Source organism: Trypanosoma melophagium, assembly GCF_022059095.1.
Source record: "Trypanosoma melophagium isolate St. Kilda chromosome Unknown ctg26segment0, whole genome shotgun sequence".
NCBI classification, from domain to species: domain Eukaryota; phylum Euglenozoa; class Kinetoplastea; order Trypanosomatida; family Trypanosomatidae; genus Trypanosoma; species Trypanosoma melophagium.
This window is the reverse complement of record NW_027125157.1, coordinates 628,088-649,203: the sequence shown is the minus strand read 5'-3', so window position 1 is coordinate 649,203 and position 21,116 is coordinate 628,088. Positions and strand designations below refer to the sequence as shown.

Sequence of the window (21,116 nt, the reverse complement as noted above, 5' to 3'; positions counted from 1 at the left end):
AACGAGGCGAGGGGGGGATTGGGGATTGGGGAATGCAAAACTAAAGCAGGTAGATTGGGGAATTTTTTTTTTGTCTGTGTTTGTTTTGCTTTATATGTCGTTGCCGTCCGGTTTTCTCCACTCGTTTCTCTGTTTCGTCTGTTCCCTCTTTTCTCTATCTATCTATCTATCTATATATCTCTCCCTTGCAAGAACGCAATCACTCTATTTCTATCCCAACCCTCTCGAATACTGGGTTGCTGTTTTTATTGTCGTATGCATATTACTAGCGTACACATTAAGAGTGGGCGAGTGCAGAAAAGAGAAGGTATATCGGAATGATCAGAGCAAAAAAAGTAGAGAGGCAAAGCCATAAAATGGCAAAGGGAGAGGAATCTCAGAAGGGAACTGAAAGAAGACAGCAAGGAGGGACAATTGAAGCGGGGATTTTCTTTCGCTTTGTCTTTCTTTTCGTACAAATTTTATTGCTGTTATTGTTACTTCCATTGCTAATGTTAATAGGCATCTTTTTTGTTTTTGGTGTTTCCCTTATATGGGGTTATGTGGTGGTGGTGTCTTCTTGTTTTCCAGCTTTGTTTTATCATCTGTGTATAGCATAAAAGTTTTATATGCATATATAGTCTTCTGACTGTACCAAGCAAAAAATAAATAGAAAAAAAAAGAAAGTGGCACCTCTGCTCTAAAGTCAATACTATATGCAATCCAAATAGCAATAACCCGGGGCCCTGATGATGATTTTTTTTTTTTTGCTGCAGATGGAAAAATGAAGGAAAAAATGTTTGTCAATGAAAGGGTGTACAGCAAAGATAATACGGGGTAATTGTGCAGAGTAATGCCGTTTCTTGTCGCTGCACAGTATACTTCATGGTTGTGTGGTTTAGACTCCCTTTTTTTTTTCTTTATCTCTGTGTTGTCCCTTTCCCGAAACTTCAGTAATGTGTTACCTTTTTTCTTTTTTTTTTTCTTGTTTTCTCGACCTCGCGTTTTTTTTTTTTTTGTTTGGCATCCTCTGGTGAAGGAAAAGGCGCGTCGCCTTTTCTTCGGTTTATAGTTTGTTTCTTTTTTTTTTTGCTTTTTTTTTCTGGTTTGTGACTGTCCTTTATTGAGCACTTGTTTTTGATATTCGTTTTTCACTTCTTGCAGGCTGTACAGGGGCTGAGAACCGGCATCCACGCACAAATATTGACAACAGGCTAGGAGCCTCTTCTTTGGTGCCCCAGCTAAAGAAAAAGAAATAAAAAGAATATTCTAAGAGAAGAATACAAGCGGTCTTTTCCTGCTGTGAAAATACGAACAAGTGAATATTCAGTGAAGAGAATCACACCTTTTTCTTATCCCCACTCCCACCGCCACACCCCGTCTCTGTATTTCTCTCCCCCTCCCTTACCATCAATATTTGACCTTTATTTACTACTTGCTTCTGCTACCGATATTGCAGACTGAAACACCAATCATGGGCATTTGTAGTCCCATATAGTCGGGCGAGAGCTGTACAAAATCATTTTAAAGCACTCAGACCTCCTTCACAATCTTCGTTTGTTTGTTTGTTTGGTTTTTTCTCCACGATCTTTCTTTTCTTCTTTATTCCCCTTTGATTTTTTTTTCGTTGAATAAAGAAGCAACCATGGGTATCGTTCGCAGCCGCCTGCACAAGCGCAAGATCACCGGTGGAAAGACAAAGATCCACCGGAAGCGCATGAAGGCTGAGCTTGGTCGCCTCCCCGCGAACACAAAGCTTGGTCAGCGCCGTGTGAGCCCCGTCCGGGCCCGCGGTGGCAACTTCAAGCTCCGTGGCCTCCGCCTCGATACTGGTAACTTTGCCTGGAGCACAGAGGCCATCGCCCAGCGCGCACGTATTCTCGACGTTGTGTACAACGCCACCTCCAACGAGTTGGTGCGTACCAAGACGCTCGTGAAGAACTGCATCGTCGTTGTGGATGCAGCGCCCTTCAAGACCTGGTACGCCAAGCACTACGGTATCGATATCGACGCCGCAAAAAACAAGAAGGGCTCACAGAAGGTTGTGGAGAAGAAGAAGTCCAAGAAGGGTTCCAGTGCCGCGGTTGAGAAGTATGACATCACAAAGGCCTCTGCTGTGCTGAAGCGCAAGTGGGCATACCGTCGCAAGCACCACAAGATCGAGAAGGCAGTCGCTGATCAGCTTAAGGAGGGTCGTCTGCTTGCCCGCCTCACCAGCCGCCCTGGCCAGACCGCACGCGCTGACGGTGCTCTGCTCGAAGGTGCGGAGCTGCAGTTCTACCTGAAGAAGCTTGAGAAGAAGAAGCGTTAGGAGTCTCAGTTATTATCCCATGGTGATTGCAATCACTTATTATTTTATTTGTTTAAATTTTTCATTATTCTTGTTTTTTTTTTCTTTTATCATCTCAAAGAACCTGTGAAAGGTGAAATGGGATGTTTACTCCGTGTTCTTATTGAGAGATTTTCGGTATATCTTTATACTCCCATTGAGATCTTATTTTGTTCTCTTCTCTTCCTTTTTGTTTTTTGGTTTTGACTCGACCCTTTCCCCCACAAAACACACTTGATCACTCTTACACGTATAGCAACCATGGGTATCGTTCGCAGCCGCCTGCACAAGCGCAAGATCACCGGTGGAAAGACAAAGATCCACCGGAAGCGCATGAAGGCTGAGCTTGGTCGCCTCCCCGCGAACACAAAGCTTGGTCAGCGCCGTGTGAGCCCCGTCCGGGCCCGCGGTGGCAACTTCAAGCTCCGTGGCCTCCGCCTCGATACTGGTAACTTTGCCTGGAGCACAGAGGCCATCGCCCAGCGCGCACGTATTCTCGACGTTGTGTACAACGCCACCTCCAACGAGTTGGTGCGTACCAAGACGCTCGTGAAGAACTGCATCGTCGTTGTGGATGCAGCGCCCTTCAAGACCTGGTACGCCAAGCACTACGGTATCGATATCGACGCCGCAAAAAACAAGAAGGGCTCACAGAAGGTTGTGGAGAAGAAGAAGTCCAAGAAGGGTTCCAGTGCCGCGGTTGAGAAGTATGACATCACAAAGGCCTCTGCTGTGCTGAAGCGCAAGTGGGCATACCGTCGCAAGCACCACAAGATCGAGAAGGCAGTCGCTGATCAGCTTAAGGAGGGTCGTCTGCTTGCCCGCCTCACCAGCCGCCCTGGCCAGACCGCACGCGCTGACGGTGCTCTGCTCGAAGGTGCGGAGCTGCAGTTCTACCTGAAGAAGCTTGAGAAGAAGAAGCGTTAGGAGTCTCAGTGATTATCCCATGGTGATTGCAATCACTTATTATTTTATTTGTTTAAATTTTTCTTTTGTACCTGTGCACAAAGAAAGATTTTTCTATTTGGTGTCTGATACTCTTTTTTTTTCTTCCTTTATGAAGGATTTCACCTCGTTGTTTTTAATGCGGGGTTGTACCGATGATGTACAACTGCGCAATACACTTTGTATTTTTTCTTTGTTTCCTTATTCATATTATTATTATTATTATTATTATTATTATTATTATTATTATTATTATTATTATTATTATTATTATTATTATTATTATTATTATTATTATTATTATTATTATTATTATTAAGAGACTTTAAAGCAAGCATGACAAACAACAAGGACGAGTTGGTGACTAACTGCATTCGCGGCCTTTCAGCGGATGTTGTACAGCAGGCCAAAAGTGGTCACCCTGGCGCACCTATGGGTATGGCCCCTGTCGCCTACATTTTGTGGTCGGAGGTAATGAAATATAACAGCAAAGATCCTTCCTGGGTAGACCGTGACCGCTTTGTATTGTCTAATGGTCACGGATGTGTTCTCCAATACGCGATGCTACATTTGTCGGGTTATGACCTCAGCATGGATGACCTAAAGAAATTTCGTCAAATGGATTCACGCACCCCTGGACACCCTGAAAGAGGTGTTACCCCTGGAATTGAAGTGACTACTGGTCCACTTGGACAAGGTGTCGCTCAGGGAGTGGGTCTTGCCATCGCGGAGGCGCAGTTGGCTGCAACATACAATCGTCCAGGGTATAACCTTATTGATCACTGGACGTACGTTTTTTGCGGTGATGGATGTTTGATGGAGGGTGTTGGTCAAGAGGCTCTTTCACTAGCGGGACACCTTGCTCTCGAAAAGTTCGTGCTTGTGTATGATTCTAATCACATCAGTATTGACGGCAGCACTGATCTCGCTTTCACCGAGAAGGCAAAAGAGAAGTATGAAGCTCTTGGTTTCCATGTTATTATGGTTCAAAATGGTGACTCAGACTTTAATACACTTCGAAGATCCTTCGTGGAATGCAAAGAAGTAAAGGGAAAGCCTAAGCTCATTATTTTAAACACGACCATCGGATTCGGTTCGCGGGCTGCAGGTACTGAAAAGGTCCATGGTGCACCTCTAGGTGATGATGATATCCAACAGATGAAGCAGCACTTTGGTCGTGATCCCGCGAAGAAATTTTTTGTGGAACAAGAAGTATATGATGTATTTAAGCAACATGTGGTTGAATGCGAGAAAAAACAGGAGGAATGGAATACAGCGATGAAAAGATACTCTTCAGAATTCCCAAAAGAGGCTTCAGCACTCCAGGAACAACTAAAGGGTGAACTCCCAGATGGATGGAAGTCAAAACTCCCCCTCAATGATAACTCATCCATTGCCACACGTAAGGCTAGTGAGAATACCCTTGCCGCACTACTTCCTCTCATTCCGGCACTTGCTGGTGGATCTGCAGATCTTACACCGAGCAATCTTACTCGTCCAGGTTCAGCTAAACTGGTAGATTTTCAAAAGAATACTCCCCAAGGTCGGTACTTGCGTTTTGGTGTACGTGAACACGCCATGTGTGCTATTATGAATGGAATGCACGCACACGGTGGATTCATTCCGTTTGGTGCAACCTTTCTGAACTTCTTTGGTTATGCATTGGGTGCTGTACGTCTGTCAGCTCTCAGTCATCATCATGTCGTGTATGTGGCTACCCATGACAGCATTGGTCTGGGCGAGGACGGTCCAACACATCAACCGGTGGAGCTTATGTCAGTATTGCGTGCGACGCCGAATCTACTGGTCTTCCGTCCAAGTGATCAGACCGAAACGAGTGCCTCCTGGGCAGTGGCGATGGAAAATAAGAAAGGTCCATCTATTCTTTGCCTGAGCCGACAGAACACTGTTCCACAACCCGCTTCATCTATGGAGGGTGTTGCGAAGGGTGCATACGTGATACTGCCTGCGGATAAACCGCAACTTATCATCGTCTCAAGTGGGTCGGAGGTGTCGTTGGCTGTTGATGCCGCTAAGAAACTCAGTTCTGAGCTACGTGTAACAGTTGTATCCATGCCATGTCAAGAGCTTTTTGAACAACAGTCGCCGGATTACCATAAGACTGTCTTCCCTGACGGTGTTCCGGTGCTTTCCATCGAACCATACGTCAGCTATGGATGGGAGAAATACTCCCACCATCATATTGGCATGGTGAGTTTTGGTGCCTCCGCTCCTGCGGGTGAGTTATACAAGCGCTTTAATATCACAGTTGAGCACGCTGTTGAGGTGAGCCGCAAGCTGGCAGCCAAGTACCCCAACGGCACTGCACCCGCCAAGCGAACAGGCGTCTAAATAATATAAAAACAAAAAAAGGAAAAAAAGGAAGAAAAAAAAATATTCTAAGAAAAATTAAAAGGAACGAATATTAATGGTTCTTTACTTTGTGAAAAGAAAAATTGATATGGAAGGGTTATCAAAATAAGAAAGTGAAATGGTATAATAACCGTACGATGAATGGTGCAATAAAACAAACAAAAAAACGAAAAAATGTTCTTTTGGATTTGTATTCTTTTTTTTTTTCTGTTACTCTGTTTGGGAAAGAAATTACGAAGACGCGAATTCATTGATTTTGACTTTTTTTCTTGTTTTCACCCCCGTGTGTGTTCTGGGGAGTGGGAATGGGATTGACTCACAAGATGTCAATGTTTGTGTGCATGTGTCCTTTTGAACACCTTCTTTTTGATCACGATATTTATATGAAAGAAAGGAACAGAAGTGACAATAATGAATATATCGACGCATACAAGCATAGATATATTCATTGAAATACAGTTAACTAGTGGATATATATATGTAATAATATTATTGTTTTTTTTTCTTTTTTTTTCGTTATTTTTTTTTTTTGTTTTCTTATTTAAACCTTTATTCTTTTCTTTTCTTTTATTATTTTAATTTTTTATCCACAGTGTCGCAGACTTCCACATGGCCAGCATCAAGTGTGGAAGCCGCCGAAAGGCCCGCCGCGCCCACTTCCAGGCGCCCAGCCACGTGCGCCGCATTCTCATGAGTGCCCCACTCTCGAAGGAACTCCGCGCCAAGTACAACGTGCGGGCGATGCCCGTTCGAAAGGACGACGAGGTGCGTGTGAAGCGTGGGGCGTACAAGGGCCGCGAGGGCAAAGTCACCGCCTGCTACCGCCTCAAGTGGGCCATTCACATTGATAAGGTGAACCGCGAAAAGGCAAACGGGACGACGGTGCCAGTTGGCGTGCACCCATCCAACGTGGAGATCACAAAGCTGAAGCTGAACCACAACCGCAAGGCCATCCTTGAGCGCAAGGACCGCAGCACAAAGAGCGATAAGGGCAAGGGTAAGGTGACCGCCGCCGAGAAGGCCATGCAGCAGATGGACTAGAAAGTGAAGACATCGAAGTGGTACGACACATTTTTTTTCTTTTTACTATTTGTAATAAATATATATATATATATATATATATATATATATATATATATATATATATTGATTTTTTTTATCAGTCTCCTTTTTTATTTCTTCCCTTTTTTCTTCTTAGAAGAAAGGGATATTCCTGTCTTTAAGTATTTCTATATTCTGATAACTATATAAAACGCCTGTTTTCTTGCTTTTTTTTTCATTTTTTTTCCTTGCGTTTTGATTTTCATTCATTTAACTTAACTAGAGTTTAGATTTTACGAATGTTGTGGGTATGGTAATGGTATAAAGCCTTTTCTTTCCTACTATTAGTAATGATGTTGTTTAAATACAAGCTTTCCGAGTGAATGTGGAGTAATTTGTTGGGGTTACAAACCAGGTGCTCTACAACCTATATACTCGAATGACTCGCTTTCTTTGTGGCACGGAAGAAGAAAAAGATTGCACGTGTTTCTGCCTTCTTAAATCCTTTGCACGAATGATGATCTAATGGCTCCCATTATATGGACGAGAGTATCTACGACTTAAAGGAATACATTGCTCTAAGAGTCTCCAATCTATGAAGAAGAAAACTAGAAAGAAAGCATATATTCTTTGCTTTTTCTTTTTCTTTTTTCCTTTGTTTTCTGGCTATTAAACCTTGGTGTTGCATTCCATTAATAATTTCACGGTTTTGGTCACCATTATACTGGAAATATTAACCCTATTCTTTTATTCTCTTTCAAACGATATATATATATATATATATATATATATAGTTGTTTTTTCGTTGAATCTTATTTCTCCTCTTGTTATTTTATTTTTCTTTCCATCTCTCTTCCTATCTCGTATATATGTGTATAATGTTCAATCTCCGAGCTACAGATTAACAGTGTGCGTTTGTCTTTTTTTCTCTCTGTGTGTATTGACGGAGGTTTTATCGATCCGATAGATAATGCTGCGATTCACTCGGTTACGCATGGCCATTACGGCTTCCGACATAGAGGCGAAGATCAGATCAAGCAACCTGCTTAAGCCAATAAATGACGTTAAGGTGGTTGATGTGAGTGGCGGTTGTGGTAGTTTCTTCAATATCACAGTAACATCTCCAGCGTTCCGTGATCGAACACTGGTGCAGCAGCACAGATTGGTGAATGAAGCGCTGAAAGTTGAAATACCTTTGATTCACGGTTTTTCACTTACTACCAAAGTGGAATAGTTTAACTACTATATTCTTGGCCTTTGGGATACATTTTTTTTCCCCCACACTATTATTATTAATGTCAGCTTGCGATAAGAATGATCGAGCCTTACTGTTCATTTGGTATAAATCGTGTACTGAGATTGTTAACATCTGGGAAAAAATGATTTTCTTTCTAACCTTACAGTCTGTCAATCGTAAGTTTCTGAAAAGGAAGTAAGTTTTTAGCAAGGGAAATAATAACTACAACCAATCCGGCATATACACGATTAGAGTAGCGGATTTGCACAAAGGCATTCCAAGATTTCGTGATCCAATTTGGCCCTACGGCACTTTCTTTTACCCTACGGCCAGCGGGGACACTGCATCACTCTTTTCACATTGATGGCATCTTAACTCTAGAAGGCGATACTCTTAAAGTAGGATTGGGCCAGGAAAACTATATGGACTGGGAGGCTTTGTGCCCCGTCATTATTAACTTTCAAATGCCTCGGAACCCAGATTTTTTACAAGTTTTCGAGAATACATACAATTTATTCACTGCAGAATGGGCAGCGCTGGGAGAGGAAGCTTTAAAACTACATCGATAGTATGACAGCGCACGAGCGCAGCTAGAACATAAGGCCTTTAATGTACAGCAAAACGCAAACATGCACATCCAGGAATTACATAATCACATAGCACAGATTACCCAAGAGGCCTCTGCCACAAAAATGTAACGGGCTCAGACGCAGAGACAATTGGAAGAAACGCAATCGCAACTGGCAAACACACAAGCACAGTTGGCAGCGTCACACACAAAATCAGCAAGACTGCAACGCAGTCGCAACTAAAGGCAACGCTCAACAATTTAAACGACATGGAACAACATAATGTTCTCGATGCAAGTCAAACAACCGAAACACAGGTTCCCCCACAAAAAGGCAAAAATTGCCCAAACTGCGCATGGAACCCGGAACCAGTTTTCCTGAAAACTGCGGAACGACCAAAGGTGATTCTTCGGGGAACACAGCAACTCAGACAACCAAAGTGGAGCGAAAGCTATAGATCCGAGGAAAAGATCCGTACTTTTGACAGAATGATGGATTATTTTATGGAGACATCACCAACAGAAGTGTCGACTGCTTATCAGCAACTTTTTCCCAGACCAGCCAACTCCGGTGTATTTTATAACGATGCATGTAATAATTTTGTACAATGGCTGAACTCCCTTCGAAATGAAGGGTTATCAGGACAGCTCATCCAAATAGGATGACAGATATATACACACAACCAAAGGGTTCTCCAAACGGCGAAGGATAACACAGGACTGAGAGTGACCGACCTAAGGGAAGCTATGGAAGAGCCTCAGATAAAAGAAGATCCATTCTTGCAGGCCGCTGCTAAATTAAAGCTGAAACAGTCATTACCACCGCCGAGTAAGGCTCGGTGTTTCAGATGCGGTCGCATCGGACATTACAGCACGACGTGCTGTGTAGACGCGTACAGAGAACCATTTAAACCAAAAAATGATTACCGGCCAAGGAAACAGTGAATACCGGGGCCCGGGCAAATAGGATACCAAAAGAACGTCAGGACGCAAGACTGGTCGCATCCCCTCAACACCGTGGTTTTCTTTCGAACACATATTCAAACAGTTACACAGAAGATTATAACAGGCAATATACAAGATCAACACGCAACACGACAACAATTACAAGAGGTTTTCCCATCCGATACACTCCCTCCAGGGACAAAATCCATAAACGATATAACTTTAATTCCAGCGCGCTCTCACGACCCGTACACCGCGGCGTTGGCATCAGAGGCCAACCGCATCGCAAAACACATGTGGACCCGCACAAAATGGGAACAGAGGGGTTCAATACTGCGGCGCTTCATAGAATTCACCACAACACACAATTTATGGGTACAAGAGGAAAACATTCCACTTTTTATAGTAAGTTTACAACTGGCAAAGAGCAGCGCGATTCAATACACGCGTACCCTAATTACCGTGCTAGCATCGCCCAGAACACCCACACAAATGTTTCTAATGGGTTTTACAGAAGGCGGCGGCACAGGACCCGTTAAAACAAGCACGCCCCATGTTAATATGGGGATTGGATACGATAATCGTTACTCTGACAAAGGAAAAAGATTGGGTGGCATTACGACTAGCGTGGGTTACAGCCAGTCGATGGGGAGAAATAGCACAACTTCAGAAACAAAATTTCGTGCCACACAATCAAGATCCCAATGCCATAATAGTGGATTGGGCGGCACTACCAAAAACATTCAAGAGCGACCCTCACAGCGCAGCAAGATACGTGGTAATCGCAGGTGCGGGCGCACGACGCGTCAAGGAAACCGTAAAAGGAATGTCAAGCGACGAAAAGCTAACGACGCTAACTACGAAAGACATGGAGAATATTCTTCGACCGTATGGAGTGGCAGCTCGCTCCATAAAGAGAGGAGCGCTAGCACACGCCGCAGCTGCAGTGATCGAACACGATCTCGACCCACGATTACTAACACAGTTAGTGAAACACGCAGACCTCATGGAACTCCCACGCAGCACGGTGCGATACTTAGGCCATTGGGCCGCAACAATACACAAGTCCGCACAATGGACATCATTGATGTAAAAGAATTAGAAAAATGAGCTGCAGAAAAATGGGAATTACCAGAATTGACAACGCAACATTTCTGCGCCCCTTTCAAAGGGCATAATATGCTGCAACGATCACACCGAACCAGTGTGGCGACAAAAGAAGACGAAACACAATTACCGTTGCAACAAATAGACGTAGGTACACTTTCCACCCAATGGATAAGAGACCGCCTCAACCATAAGGCCAGGAGGCATTGGGATGAGGTGTGGCGCATTATGCAGAAACCCGAATTATACGCCAAACGGCGGGAATCCAACTTAAGAATTAATAACGCTGATGCGCAGCGTATGAAGGAAGCAGGCATTATTTGCACAGCTTCATCGCATCCAACTAAAGGATGAGTAGTTCCTTTTGCGGTGGTGGAGGAAAAACCCTCCGGACAAAGAATAAGTTTTATTGCGTGGCCGAGAGAAAAGAATGACAGGGATGATCATGAGGCCGATGTGCCTTTGGGACACATTTCCCGGTATCTGGATGTGGATTACGGCGATACTGCAACATTATTTGATTTAAAGGCATCTTTTTTCCAAGTGGCCTTACCAGTTAAGATGCGAGCAAGTTTCCGTTGCCGCACGGAATCGGGAGAACTCGTTGAGTTCACTCGCCTCCCACGGGCGATAAATGTAGTCCTGAGATTATAAATACCATTACAAGAGTTTTGGCTGGAGATCCAGGCTTGGTATTGCCACAGTGCGCGGCACCCAAAGGGTTAAAAATACATGTATGGATTGATAACATCAGAATAAGTGGTCCACACGGAACGTACAATCTTGGGGACGCCATATCTAACAAAATATGCAAAGTTGCGGAGTCACTATTGGGGAGCAGAAGTTTCACTCAAAGGAATGCGGTTTCATCGGGACGCACTTCAACCATAGGAACCGAACGGTATCCCTAAGCCAGAATTCAACAAGAAGGTTGAAAGCGGCGCCCTCACTGGAAAAGGCGACAGTTGAAGAATTGGAGGGCACTGTTTCGCGCATGATTTGCGCGACGGGATTGGGGGTGAATCCCTTTTCCCTTATTATTTCTTATTAAAAATAGTGCGTCAACGTTTATCATGTTTAGGTCGAGGTTTATTACGGCCACAAGATCAGGAAAATTTATCACTTAATGCGAAAGACATAGGGGAAAATTGGCTCAAAAGGTTATTAACGAACGGGTCGGTTCACCCACCGCGAAGGCTGCCCTTCACAGCTACGCTGGTAACAGATGCCTCCATCTACGGATGGGGAGCGTTATTATTTAAGGGAGCGGGGCGCGGTGGTTTTGGCCGCAGGTGTGGCTTGGAAGCACTCGCCCCAAATGATATCCCAAGCAAAGGCACGTGCCTTTCACCTGGCATTACGAAGATTTGAACGCATTTGATGGGTCCGTTGGATATTTGCATAGGCAACACAACAATAATGCATATTATGCAAAAAGTAAACACGCATTCACAGGCGTTAGTGAAGGAAACCGCCGCCATAGACAGAGTTTTGCGCTCACGCAGAGTGCGAGCAAAGTAGGGTTATGTAGCTTCAGAGCAAAATCCAGCGGACGGCATATCTAGAGGTGAATTCATCAAAAAATCAGACATGGCGAAGGGGTGGAACTTGCGATGGGGAGTGCGGGAGGCAGGTTAAAAGGGCTTCTCAGCACTTCCATTTCGTCAGTTCTCAGGATGTTTTAATAGTTTAACTGTTTGGGGAAAAATGATTTATATTTTTCATACACGAAGGTTTTCCAATTCGTGCAGGTTAAATACGGGTTTTCCTTGTTCTTCTGTTATTTGTTTTTATGCTAGAAGTAAGGCTAAGATTATTATTATTATTATTATTATTTACTTGATTGCTTGTTGATGGTTTTTCTTTGTTGTTGTTGTTTGCACTTTTCTTTTTTCTTCATTTTTTTTCTTTTCTTTTAGACCTGCGGTGATGTTGTCGTAGGCGGGGTGGTCAGTGCTCGTGACGGGCGGCGGTTCCGGACTTGGCGCCGCGGCGGCTCATCTGCTGGCGACCCGCGGGGCCCGCGTGACAGTCGTGGACGCCCAACTGGAGGAGGGCAATGAAAATAAGGAAAAGGCCGAGAAAAGTGAGAAGGGAGTCGTGATGCGTCTGCAGGCGGATGTCACACAAGAGACGGATGTACTTAATGCTATTCGTAAGGCAACAGACACTTTTGGGCCGCTTTTTGGGGTTGTCAACTGCGTTGGCATCCTCATTCCTGCAAGGGTGGTTGGCAAAAACGGGGCATGTCCACTAGAGAAGTTTGAGGAGGTGATTAAGGTAAATCTTATAGGGACATTTAACGTTTGCCGTATTGCCGCACAGGAAATGATAAAACATGATGTGGCGGAAACCGAAGACCGTGGCGTTATTGTAAATACTGCTAGCATAGCGGCATATGATGGACAAATCGGGCAAGTATCATATGCTACCAGTAAAGGTGGTATTGCAAGCATGACGCTGCCACTTGCCCGTGACTTGGCATCCCATCGGATTCGTGTTAATACTATATGCCCTGGTGTTATGGCAACACCGACGGTACTGGAGAAGATGTCCCCAGTAGTGCGAGAATCGTTGGAAGCGACCATTCCATATCCACATCGTTTGGGAGATCCGTCAGAGTTTGCAGCGCTGGTGCATCACATTATGGTAAACCGTTATATGAATGGGGAATGTATTCGACTTGATGGTGGGCTCCGAATGCAACCCAAGTAGCGGTTGGAAAAAAAAAAGTGAACCTCGAAAAAGGCACATGAAAGATGATAAAGTATATTTCGCAACTTCGGATTTTTTAGTTTTTCTTTTCTTTGGGAGTTTTGGGAAAGAGAAGGAAAGAAAGAAGGTAAGAAAACCTCTCTGGGATTGGTAGCTAGTGCGCAATCTACAATGGGTGACATCTTTTGCTCCTTTTTTTTTTTTTGTGGTGGCACCTTTCTACTATATTGTTTGCTCTTCATTCACTACGAAAGGTAATCCGTTATTGTGTCTTTGTACTCTTAGCTTTGATGATTATTATCTGTGTTTGTGTTTATTTGCTCCTTTTTATTTTTATTCTTTTCGTTTCATGTTTTTTCTTTCTTTCTTTGTGTGTGTCAAGGGTGTATCGTCATGATGGATCAAGATGAGTGCGTAGAAATAAATCATCCTGATGCATCAAGTGACGCAAACGATGTCGACAGCAACCCACACATGGAAGCGGCTGAGGAAGAAAACGAGGATGACTGGGGCCCCGCTTTCTTTGAGGAAGAAGAAGAATGTGTGGCGCTCCTCTCACGTGTGCGGGAAGCCTTACTACATAACCACAATCATCATCAAAAGGAAGAAGAGGATTGTAGTATAATGCTTCCCACAGCTGCGGAGGACCCAAAAGGAGTAGCAGCTGCGCTGGAGCGTTTCGAGCGTATCATTACACGCTATCAAGAAAGTCCACATCTGCTTCATGGCTCACTTGAGGCGCTACTGGGACCACTAGTCTCTATGATGCAATTATTACTTCCTACTGCTTCTGATGTTTGGCGTATGGAGAAGCGTAAAAGAGATATTGGTAACGAGAATAATGGTGACGCCGTATATGAAGAGTCTTGTCATGCATTAGGAAAAAATTATGATGAATACGATGCAGACGCTGCCAAGACGGCGATTCACCAAATAAGTCGTGCTATTTATATAGTAGTTAAAACAGCTGGTGAAAAGTGTTGCACATCTTATTTTTCTAATGATGTGAAATTGTATGAAGACGTATTTTATGCTCTGCGTTGGTGGCAAGAATCTGGGGTACGGCGTCGTGAATGGGAGGTACGCTACTGTTTGCTTTTGTGGCTTTCAAATCTTGTTCTTGTTCCTTTTTCGTTGAGTATTATTGACTCTGCGGATGGGGCTAGTTCTCTCTCTGATGCTGTGCTGCAGACAGCAATAGCGTTTCTAAGTGACACGTCAAAATGTCGAGAAGGAGCCGCATTGCTTGTGGCACGACTTCTTACTAGACCAGATGGTGAAGTGCACCGTGTGCATTTCTTTGATTACGCACATAGAGCCATTGCAGATACTGAAAGTAGTAGTTTGTTATTACATGGTGTTCTTATTGCCCTTGCCAAGACATTAAAGTGTGGACAACGTAGTGAGCTAGCCCCGTATGTGGTCCAACTCATCCCAAGTGTTGCTGGAGTTTTTGAAACGCGTAATAATGATGTACTGTTGTGTAAAGCGGCTGTTAAAGTTGTACAACGACTTGCTCTTACTATGTTAAAGAGTCGTTCTGCTCCATGGAAATATCACCGTCATGTTGCTGCTCTTGACAGAAATTTGGCTGCTACTGTAACAGGTGGGAATAATGTTCCTGTTAGCAGAAGTGAAGAGAATAAAGAAACATATACTACTAATAATAGTGATAATAATGGTAATAATAATAATAATAATAATAATAATAATAATAATAATAATAATAATAATAATAATGAGTATGAGATTGAGAATGATGAAGGATTGGAGGATGCTATTGGGCTATTATTGGTGGGTGTAAGTCATAGAGACACTGTTGTACGCTGGAGTGCTGCCAAGGGTATAGGACGTATATGTGACCGACTTCCACGTTCCATGTCTAATGATGTGATAGACGCCGTGTTGGATGTATTTTCTAATGAAAACTCTGATAGTGGATGGCACGGTGGTTTACTTACTATAGCGGAGTTATGCCGAAGAAGTATTTTACATCCACAACAGTTAACTATGATTATGTCCTTTATTACTCAAGGATTAGCTTTTGATTTAATAAAGGGAACGTACAGTGTTGGCTCTCATGTTCGTGATGCTGCATGCTACGCGTGTTGGTCTATCGCTCGCGCCTATGATGCATCTGATATTGAAGAACATGTACATAAACTCAGTACCAGTCTTGTTGTCACTTCACTATTTGATAGAGAAGTTCATGTTCGTCGGGCAGCAGCTGCAGCATTTCAGGAATGCGTTGGACGCCTTGGAAACTTTCCAGATGGTATTCGTCTTGTTACAACGATGGACTTTTTCTCATTGGCTTCACTTCAAAATGCCTACTTACGGGTTGCTCCAGTTGTGGCAGAAAATGCAGCCTATAGAGAAAGTATGTTGGAGGAACTTGTAACGAGTAAATTAATGCATTGGGATCGTCGTGTACGTTGTTGTGCCGCACGTGCATTAGGAATTCTTGCCACTAAAGAGGTTTCTACCGTTATGTCGGAAGTGATGCCGGAACTCCTGCGGCGTTCGACCGATAATTCTATTGCGACTCGTCATGGTGCCATACTTGCCATTGCAGAACTTGTGGATGCCTTGGAGGCCTCTGTGTGGCCGTCCGCATTCATTGATCGCATCGCGGCGTTAATTCCACGCGTAGATGCCGCCCGTTTGTTTCGCTCACGCGGTGGTGAGTACGTGCGACAGGCGTGTTGTCGTCTGCTAGCGGCTGTTGCACGGCGAGGACTGAAATTACCAGAGACGGTGGAAGTACCAAAAGTGACGGGTGGTGTGGCGCTGGCCAGAACGCTTGGAAAGTTGCAGGAGTTCTTTGAAGATACATGGAAACAGATACTTGAGTGGTTGCAGTTTGATGCTGTTGAGGCGTATGAGGTGTTTGCCACAACGTATTACACAGAGTTTACCGCCCCATTTCACCACAAGGTAGTAGAGAAGATATTGGACGGAAGTAGTGAGGAGCGAAATCCAATGGAACGACGTGGAAATCTTCTCGCGATGGGGGCACTGCCGTGGTGTATCCTCTCCGCCGCCCAAACTGAAGAAAGGGGAGGGGAGGCGTACATCACATTACTACTACGCGCTGCTATGAATGGCACAATACTTGAAAAGCGAAAGGAGGCGCAGGACGCGGAGTCACGTCGCAACGCCGTGAGGTCTTTGCGAAGACTTTTTCTACGCATTCCTGCAGGAACATCATACCTTACACAGGGACTGTATGAAGAAGTGCTTCAACACATTCTAGATGCACTTGGTGACTATGCTGCAGACCGTCGTGGTGATGTTGGATCCTTTGTGCGATTGGAGGCTATTAACAGTTTAACACCTGTTGTGCAATACGGATTGGAGTGTAAATGTGCAGGTCCTCAAGTGGGACTTCGTATCGCATGTGCACTTCTTAAGCAGTCAATGGAGAAACTTGATAGACTACGTGGACGGGCTGTTGTTGCTTTGCAACAGCTTGTTTGTATTCCTGGTGCCTTTCCGGATACGGATGGGCATTTAGAGGAAACTAGTCAAAAAATAAATAATGTTTCTTCTAATAGTAGTAATGGTGATAACAAGGATGATCATGATCATAAAAGAAAAGAGAAGGAAAGAGGAGAAACTGATGTTGCACTTTTACGGGAAGTTCTATCTCAACAGGCATCCATAGAAGGGTCCTCACCACAGATTGTCTTTACAAAACTCGCCTATCCCCTCTTACAGACAGAATTATTTGCCTCATGTGTGGCAGAGGGACTTGCCATCTCGGCTGGAACACTCTCTGTACATATTATGCGTCCAGCAGTAGAAGCTTTTCTTTCTGCTTTTTGTGCCTCACAGGAAAACCGTATACGACTTTCACAAGTATTGATTGCTGTCGCAGCAAAGTATACGCACAATGAGCGTGTGGTAGTGCCACTATGCAGCACCATTGATACTCTTATTAATGCAGGTGTATTTGACGAATCACGTCACATGGATGTGGTAGAAATTTTACGTAATGAACTAAAACACTTTTCAACTAATATTCTTGTTTTATTGCCTCTTGTCGGCGTACTTGGTGGTCTTTGTCGAAGCGGCATTCGTGAAGCACGTGAAGCGGCATGGGGACTCAGTCTCGTAATGCTCGCGAGCCGTTATCCAAAGGTACGTGCAAAGATGGCAACAGATATGTACACTTCTCTGTTAGTTCTCACTTCTTCTATTTCTCCTGAGGCGGGGGAGTTGGAAACTCTGGCAGCGCAGAGATGTGCGAGAGCCATGCATCATCTCACAGTAACGCAGTGGGATGGTAGTGAGGCGGTGAAGGTGCGAAGTGCACGGGATGAGATGTATGATTTATTGGACATCACCCGCCCTACAAAAAATGTTGGGGGTGAAACGGTGGAAGAAAAGAGGAAAAAAAACCGTGTGGTGGCGGGTTCCTATCTTCATCTCGTGCAAGAGGCAGGATACTGAGAATGTCCGCATTGGCTCTTTCGTGAGAATTTTTTTTGTCTGTGGGAATGTGTGTTTGTGTGTTTCCCCTTTCGGTGGGGAGAAGATAAACAACAAAAGGAAAAAAAAGAAAAGGAAGTGAAGAAGAAGAAGGAATATTGTAAGTATAAGCTGTTGCAAAAATAGAAAGGGGAAAAGAACAGAGAAAGAAATGAAGGAGAAATTGCTGGATAACTGCACTACTATTATTATTATTATTATTATTATTATTATTATTATTATTATTATTATTATTATTATTATTATTATTAATTATTAATTCATTTGTTGTTGTTGTTGTTGTTGTTTGTTGGATGAGTATGAAAGAGGTGATGGTTACAAGCGCTTTTCTTTTTGTTTTTGCATCTCTTTCCATACATGATCCCAATTATTTTCGTTTTCCTTTTCTTCCTATTCTTCCATTTCCACGTTATTCATTATTGCGAATACAGTAGTGCACTCTGTTTGGATGGCCACTAATGAAACCAATGTTATCTCTGCACTACGGGAGCGGAAGCCGTATGATGTGTTTCGCTGGGTCTCGCCCAGTAGTGAGTTCATCGCCGCAAATGATATTACGGACTATTTTATGCTCTATCTCCATTCCATAGAGGGTTGGCACAGGAGACACGCTGATGATGATGAGGATAGAATGGGTGAGAATGGCGAAGAAAAGGAATATCCACCACTAACATCTAGTAGTGAATGTGATGGTGTTGCGAGGCACAATTCAGGAGACCACGGCGGTGTAGAAACACTTTTCGTTACACTACAGATGCTTCACATGGATCAATTCATCACTCCACTATTGTACTCCTCTCACACCCGCAGTGATAGTTGTATGCTGGAGGAATGGATCATCTTCCCCATTGCCGTATGTGATGTGCCGTTAGATGCCACTTTACATTGTGCCGTTTATTCCCGCAGAAGGGGACTCATCGGCCGCACATCATTTCATCCCTTCACAACGCGCGGGGAACTCAAAGCGGGGCCGCAACGTTATTTGCTTATTTCCCCCAATACACCAGTGGACGTCGGTACATCGGAAACTCCATCCTGGGAACTACTCGCACGGGATCTTCACCACGGACTCTTACAGCCAATTCCATGGATGGACAAACTGCTGGAGCGGCGTCTTGGCGAAATGCGAAGGGTACAACCGGATTGTAATGGGGAAACAACATTAACGATATCGTTACATTTCCCCTTTGCGAGTCATCGTCATCCTGTATTTCTGCTATCTATTCCACAAGAACTCCCCATGGTGTCACAGTCCTCTTTCCATATGGCAACTCCAACTCAACCTTTTGTGGATATTTGCATAAGTGATGAAAACCTTTGTGAGGCTAAAGCGTCTGCTTTGTCAAAGTCACTTTTTATCGTTTCTGATGCTGATGCACAACCTGGGCCTGTGGAACGTCGACAATTACAGGAAATAGCACGAAGACCACTCATTCACTTGGAACCCATGAAAGTAGATGATGAATTGCTTCTTTGGCGTTTCCGTTTTTTTCTATCTCGTGACACTACATATTTTGTTCCTTTTATGCTTTGTGTAAACTGGAGCAATAAAAAGGAACGACAAGAGGCTCTTAAAGTAATGCAACAATGGAAACCTATTAGTTTTGCACAGGCCTTGCTATGTCTTTCTTTCTTCTTTCGTGAAGTAATATACGTACGAAATCATGCTATAAATTTATTAAGACGACAATCGGATGAACGTATCCTTCGATTCCTATTACAACTTGTTCAAGGTGTACGGTATGATGTAAAAGGGGAGTTGGAACAATTTCTTTTACATCGTGCGCTTTACAGCTGGGAATTGTGTTCTACACTTTTCTGGTATGTCTATGTTGAGGCTTCGCTAGAGAAAACAACAGAAGCAGAAGAACTCCGTGATACTACGACACAAGTAAAAAGATATACTGCTTTTCTTCGACATCTCGAGACGTCATTAGAAGAGTCTCGTCCACACTTTTTGCAACTCATTAGACGACAGCAGAAATTAATGCAGGTACTACGTACTTTATATCGTACAATTCATAATGACCCACGTGATCGTATTAAGAAGATGGATCTTGCCAACTCACTTATTACAAGGAAGAAGTGCGGAATACAAGAACTTTTTTCAAACCTTTCTGAGCATACTTTAAAGGTAATAGAACGCTTGAACACTGTAACACTTCCCACTCATCCTTGTATTATGGTAGAATGTATTTTATCCAATGGATTCTACATGTTCAAGAGTGCCAAGATGCCTATTAAGATACTTTTTGCCATACAGTCAGACTATATTTGCAGTATTACCAGTAATCGTGACGATAAGAACGAGAACAACAACAATAACAACAACAGCAACAATACAATGAGTAGGAGTGGTAGCCCTATTATTAGCAACAATGAACTTCATACAAATTCTGTTCACCGATTCACATCAGAGGATGTTGTAAAGACCGGTCCAGGTTTTCTTCCTCTCTCTTTTCCATCAATGGATGTGGGAATTATTTTCAAAATGGGTGATGATGTACGACAAGATCAACTAGTAGTGCAAGTTGTAGGACTTATTGACACACTATTGCGTGAGGATGGTTTGGATTTATGTTTAACACCATATCGTGTGCTGGCGACAGGCCCAGCAGAAGGTCTTGTTGAAGTTGTACCAGATGTTGTCACATTTCAGAGTGTACAACGCGATATTATCAAATACATTCGAACACATAACCCTTCCACAGAGGCGTTTAAAGCTGCCATGTCTCGGTTTATAAAGAGTTTTGCTGGTTATTGTGTACTCACATTTATTCTAGGTATTGGTGATAGACATTTGGAGAATATTCTAGTCACTAATGATGGTCGATTACTACACATTGATTTTGGATATATTCTTGGTAATGACCCAAAACCATTTCCTACTCCCATGAAAATAAATAAAGAAATGGTAGAGGCCTTGGGTGGACCTCAAAGTACAGGTTACACAGAGTTTAAATCATACTGTTGCAGTTCATATAATATCATTAGGAAACATGCACAACTTATCTTGAGTATGTTAGTACTTATGGTAGACGCGTCTATTCCGCAGATATCAGGTGATGGAAAACTGGATCCTCGTGTTAACCTCCTAAAAGTCCAAGAAAAATTGCGATTAGACCTATCAAATGCTCAGGCAGCACAGTATATTCAAAATGTTATAGCTGATAGTGTAGGATCGATTTTCACAAATCTTTGGGATGTTATACATGTCGCTGCTCAAGCAACTCGTCATTAAAAGGAAAGATAGAGGTTGAAATGTTCAATATCAGTATCTGTTGCAATTCTTAGTTATAGTGTTTATTTGATGCATTCCCTCTTTTTTTTTTTTGGTGCTCTGGAAATTGTTTTATGTTTTTTTATTTTTGCGTTTTACTCTC

The 21,116-nt window shown here is 43.4% G+C and overlaps 8 protein-coding genes across 8 annotated transcripts; all 8 read left to right on the top strand.

The window, feature by feature from the left end:
• Window positions 1–1,624: 1,624 nt before the first annotated feature.
• Window positions 1,625–2,290, top strand: LSM04_002952 (Ribosomal protein S8e/ribosomal biogenesis NSA2; the record flags this gene model as incomplete). The annotated part of the gene is made up of 1 exon (XM_067338145.1): window positions 1,625–2,290. The coding sequence occupies one exon, from the start codon at window positions 1,625–1,627 to the stop codon at window positions 2,288–2,290; it is 666 nt and encodes a 221-aa protein (XP_067190703.1).
• A 279-nt stretch (window positions 2,291–2,569) lies between these two features.
• Window positions 2,570–3,235, top strand: LSM04_008320 (Ribosomal protein S8e/ribosomal biogenesis NSA2; the record flags this gene model as incomplete). The annotated part of the gene is made up of 1 exon (XM_067338144.1): window positions 2,570–3,235. One exon carries the CDS (start codon window positions 2,570–2,572, stop codon window positions 3,233–3,235), a length of 666 nt encoding a protein of 221 aa, XP_067190869.1.
• Window positions 3,236–3,589: 354 nt separating this feature from the next.
• LSM04_003825 (Transketolase-like) lies at window positions 3,590–5,605 on the top strand (the record flags this gene model as incomplete). Its single annotated transcript, XM_067338143.1, has 1 exon — window positions 3,590–5,605. One exon carries the CDS (start codon window positions 3,590–3,592, stop codon window positions 5,603–5,605), a length of 2,016 nt encoding a protein of 671 aa, XP_067190733.1.
• Window positions 5,606–6,235: 630 nt separating this feature from the next.
• LSM04_002569 (Ribosomal protein L26/L24) lies at window positions 6,236–6,667 on the top strand (the record flags this gene model as incomplete). Its single annotated transcript, XM_067338142.1, has 1 exon — window positions 6,236–6,667. The coding sequence occupies one exon, from the start codon at window positions 6,236–6,238 to the stop codon at window positions 6,665–6,667; it is 432 nt and encodes a 143-aa protein (XP_067190681.1).
• Window positions 6,668–7,637: 970 nt separating this feature from the next.
• Window positions 7,638–7,901, top strand: LSM04_006598 (BolA protein; the record flags this gene model as incomplete). Its single annotated transcript, XM_067338141.1, has 1 exon — window positions 7,638–7,901. One exon carries the CDS (start codon window positions 7,638–7,640, stop codon window positions 7,899–7,901), a length of 264 nt encoding a protein of 87 aa, XP_067190820.1.
• Window positions 7,902–12,137: 4,236 nt separating this feature from the next.
• LSM04_005067 (Short-chain dehydrogenase/reductase SDR) lies at window positions 12,138–13,239 on the top strand (the record flags this gene model as incomplete). The annotated part of the gene is made up of 2 exons (XM_067338140.1): window positions 12,138–12,144; window positions 12,479–13,239. The coding sequence occupies 2 exons, from the start codon at window positions 12,138–12,140 to the stop codon at window positions 13,237–13,239; spliced, it is 768 nt and encodes a 255-aa protein (XP_067190778.1).
• Window positions 13,240–13,632: 393 nt separating this feature from the next.
• On the top strand, window positions 13,633–17,694 carry LSM04_008380 (Tubulin-specific chaperone D; the record flags this gene model as incomplete). The annotated part of the gene is made up of 1 exon (XM_067338139.1): window positions 13,633–17,694. One exon carries the CDS (start codon window positions 13,633–13,635, stop codon window positions 17,692–17,694), a length of 4,062 nt encoding a protein of 1,353 aa, XP_067190872.1.
• A 487-nt stretch (window positions 17,695–18,181) lies between these two features.
• On the top strand, window positions 18,182–20,974 carry LSM04_003510 (Phosphatidylinositol 3-kinase; the record flags this gene model as incomplete). Its single annotated transcript, XM_067338138.1, has 1 exon — window positions 18,182–20,974. The coding sequence occupies one exon, from the start codon at window positions 18,182–18,184 to the stop codon at window positions 20,972–20,974; it is 2,793 nt and encodes a 930-aa protein (XP_067190723.1).
• Between the last annotated feature and the right edge of the window lie 142 nt (window positions 20,975–21,116).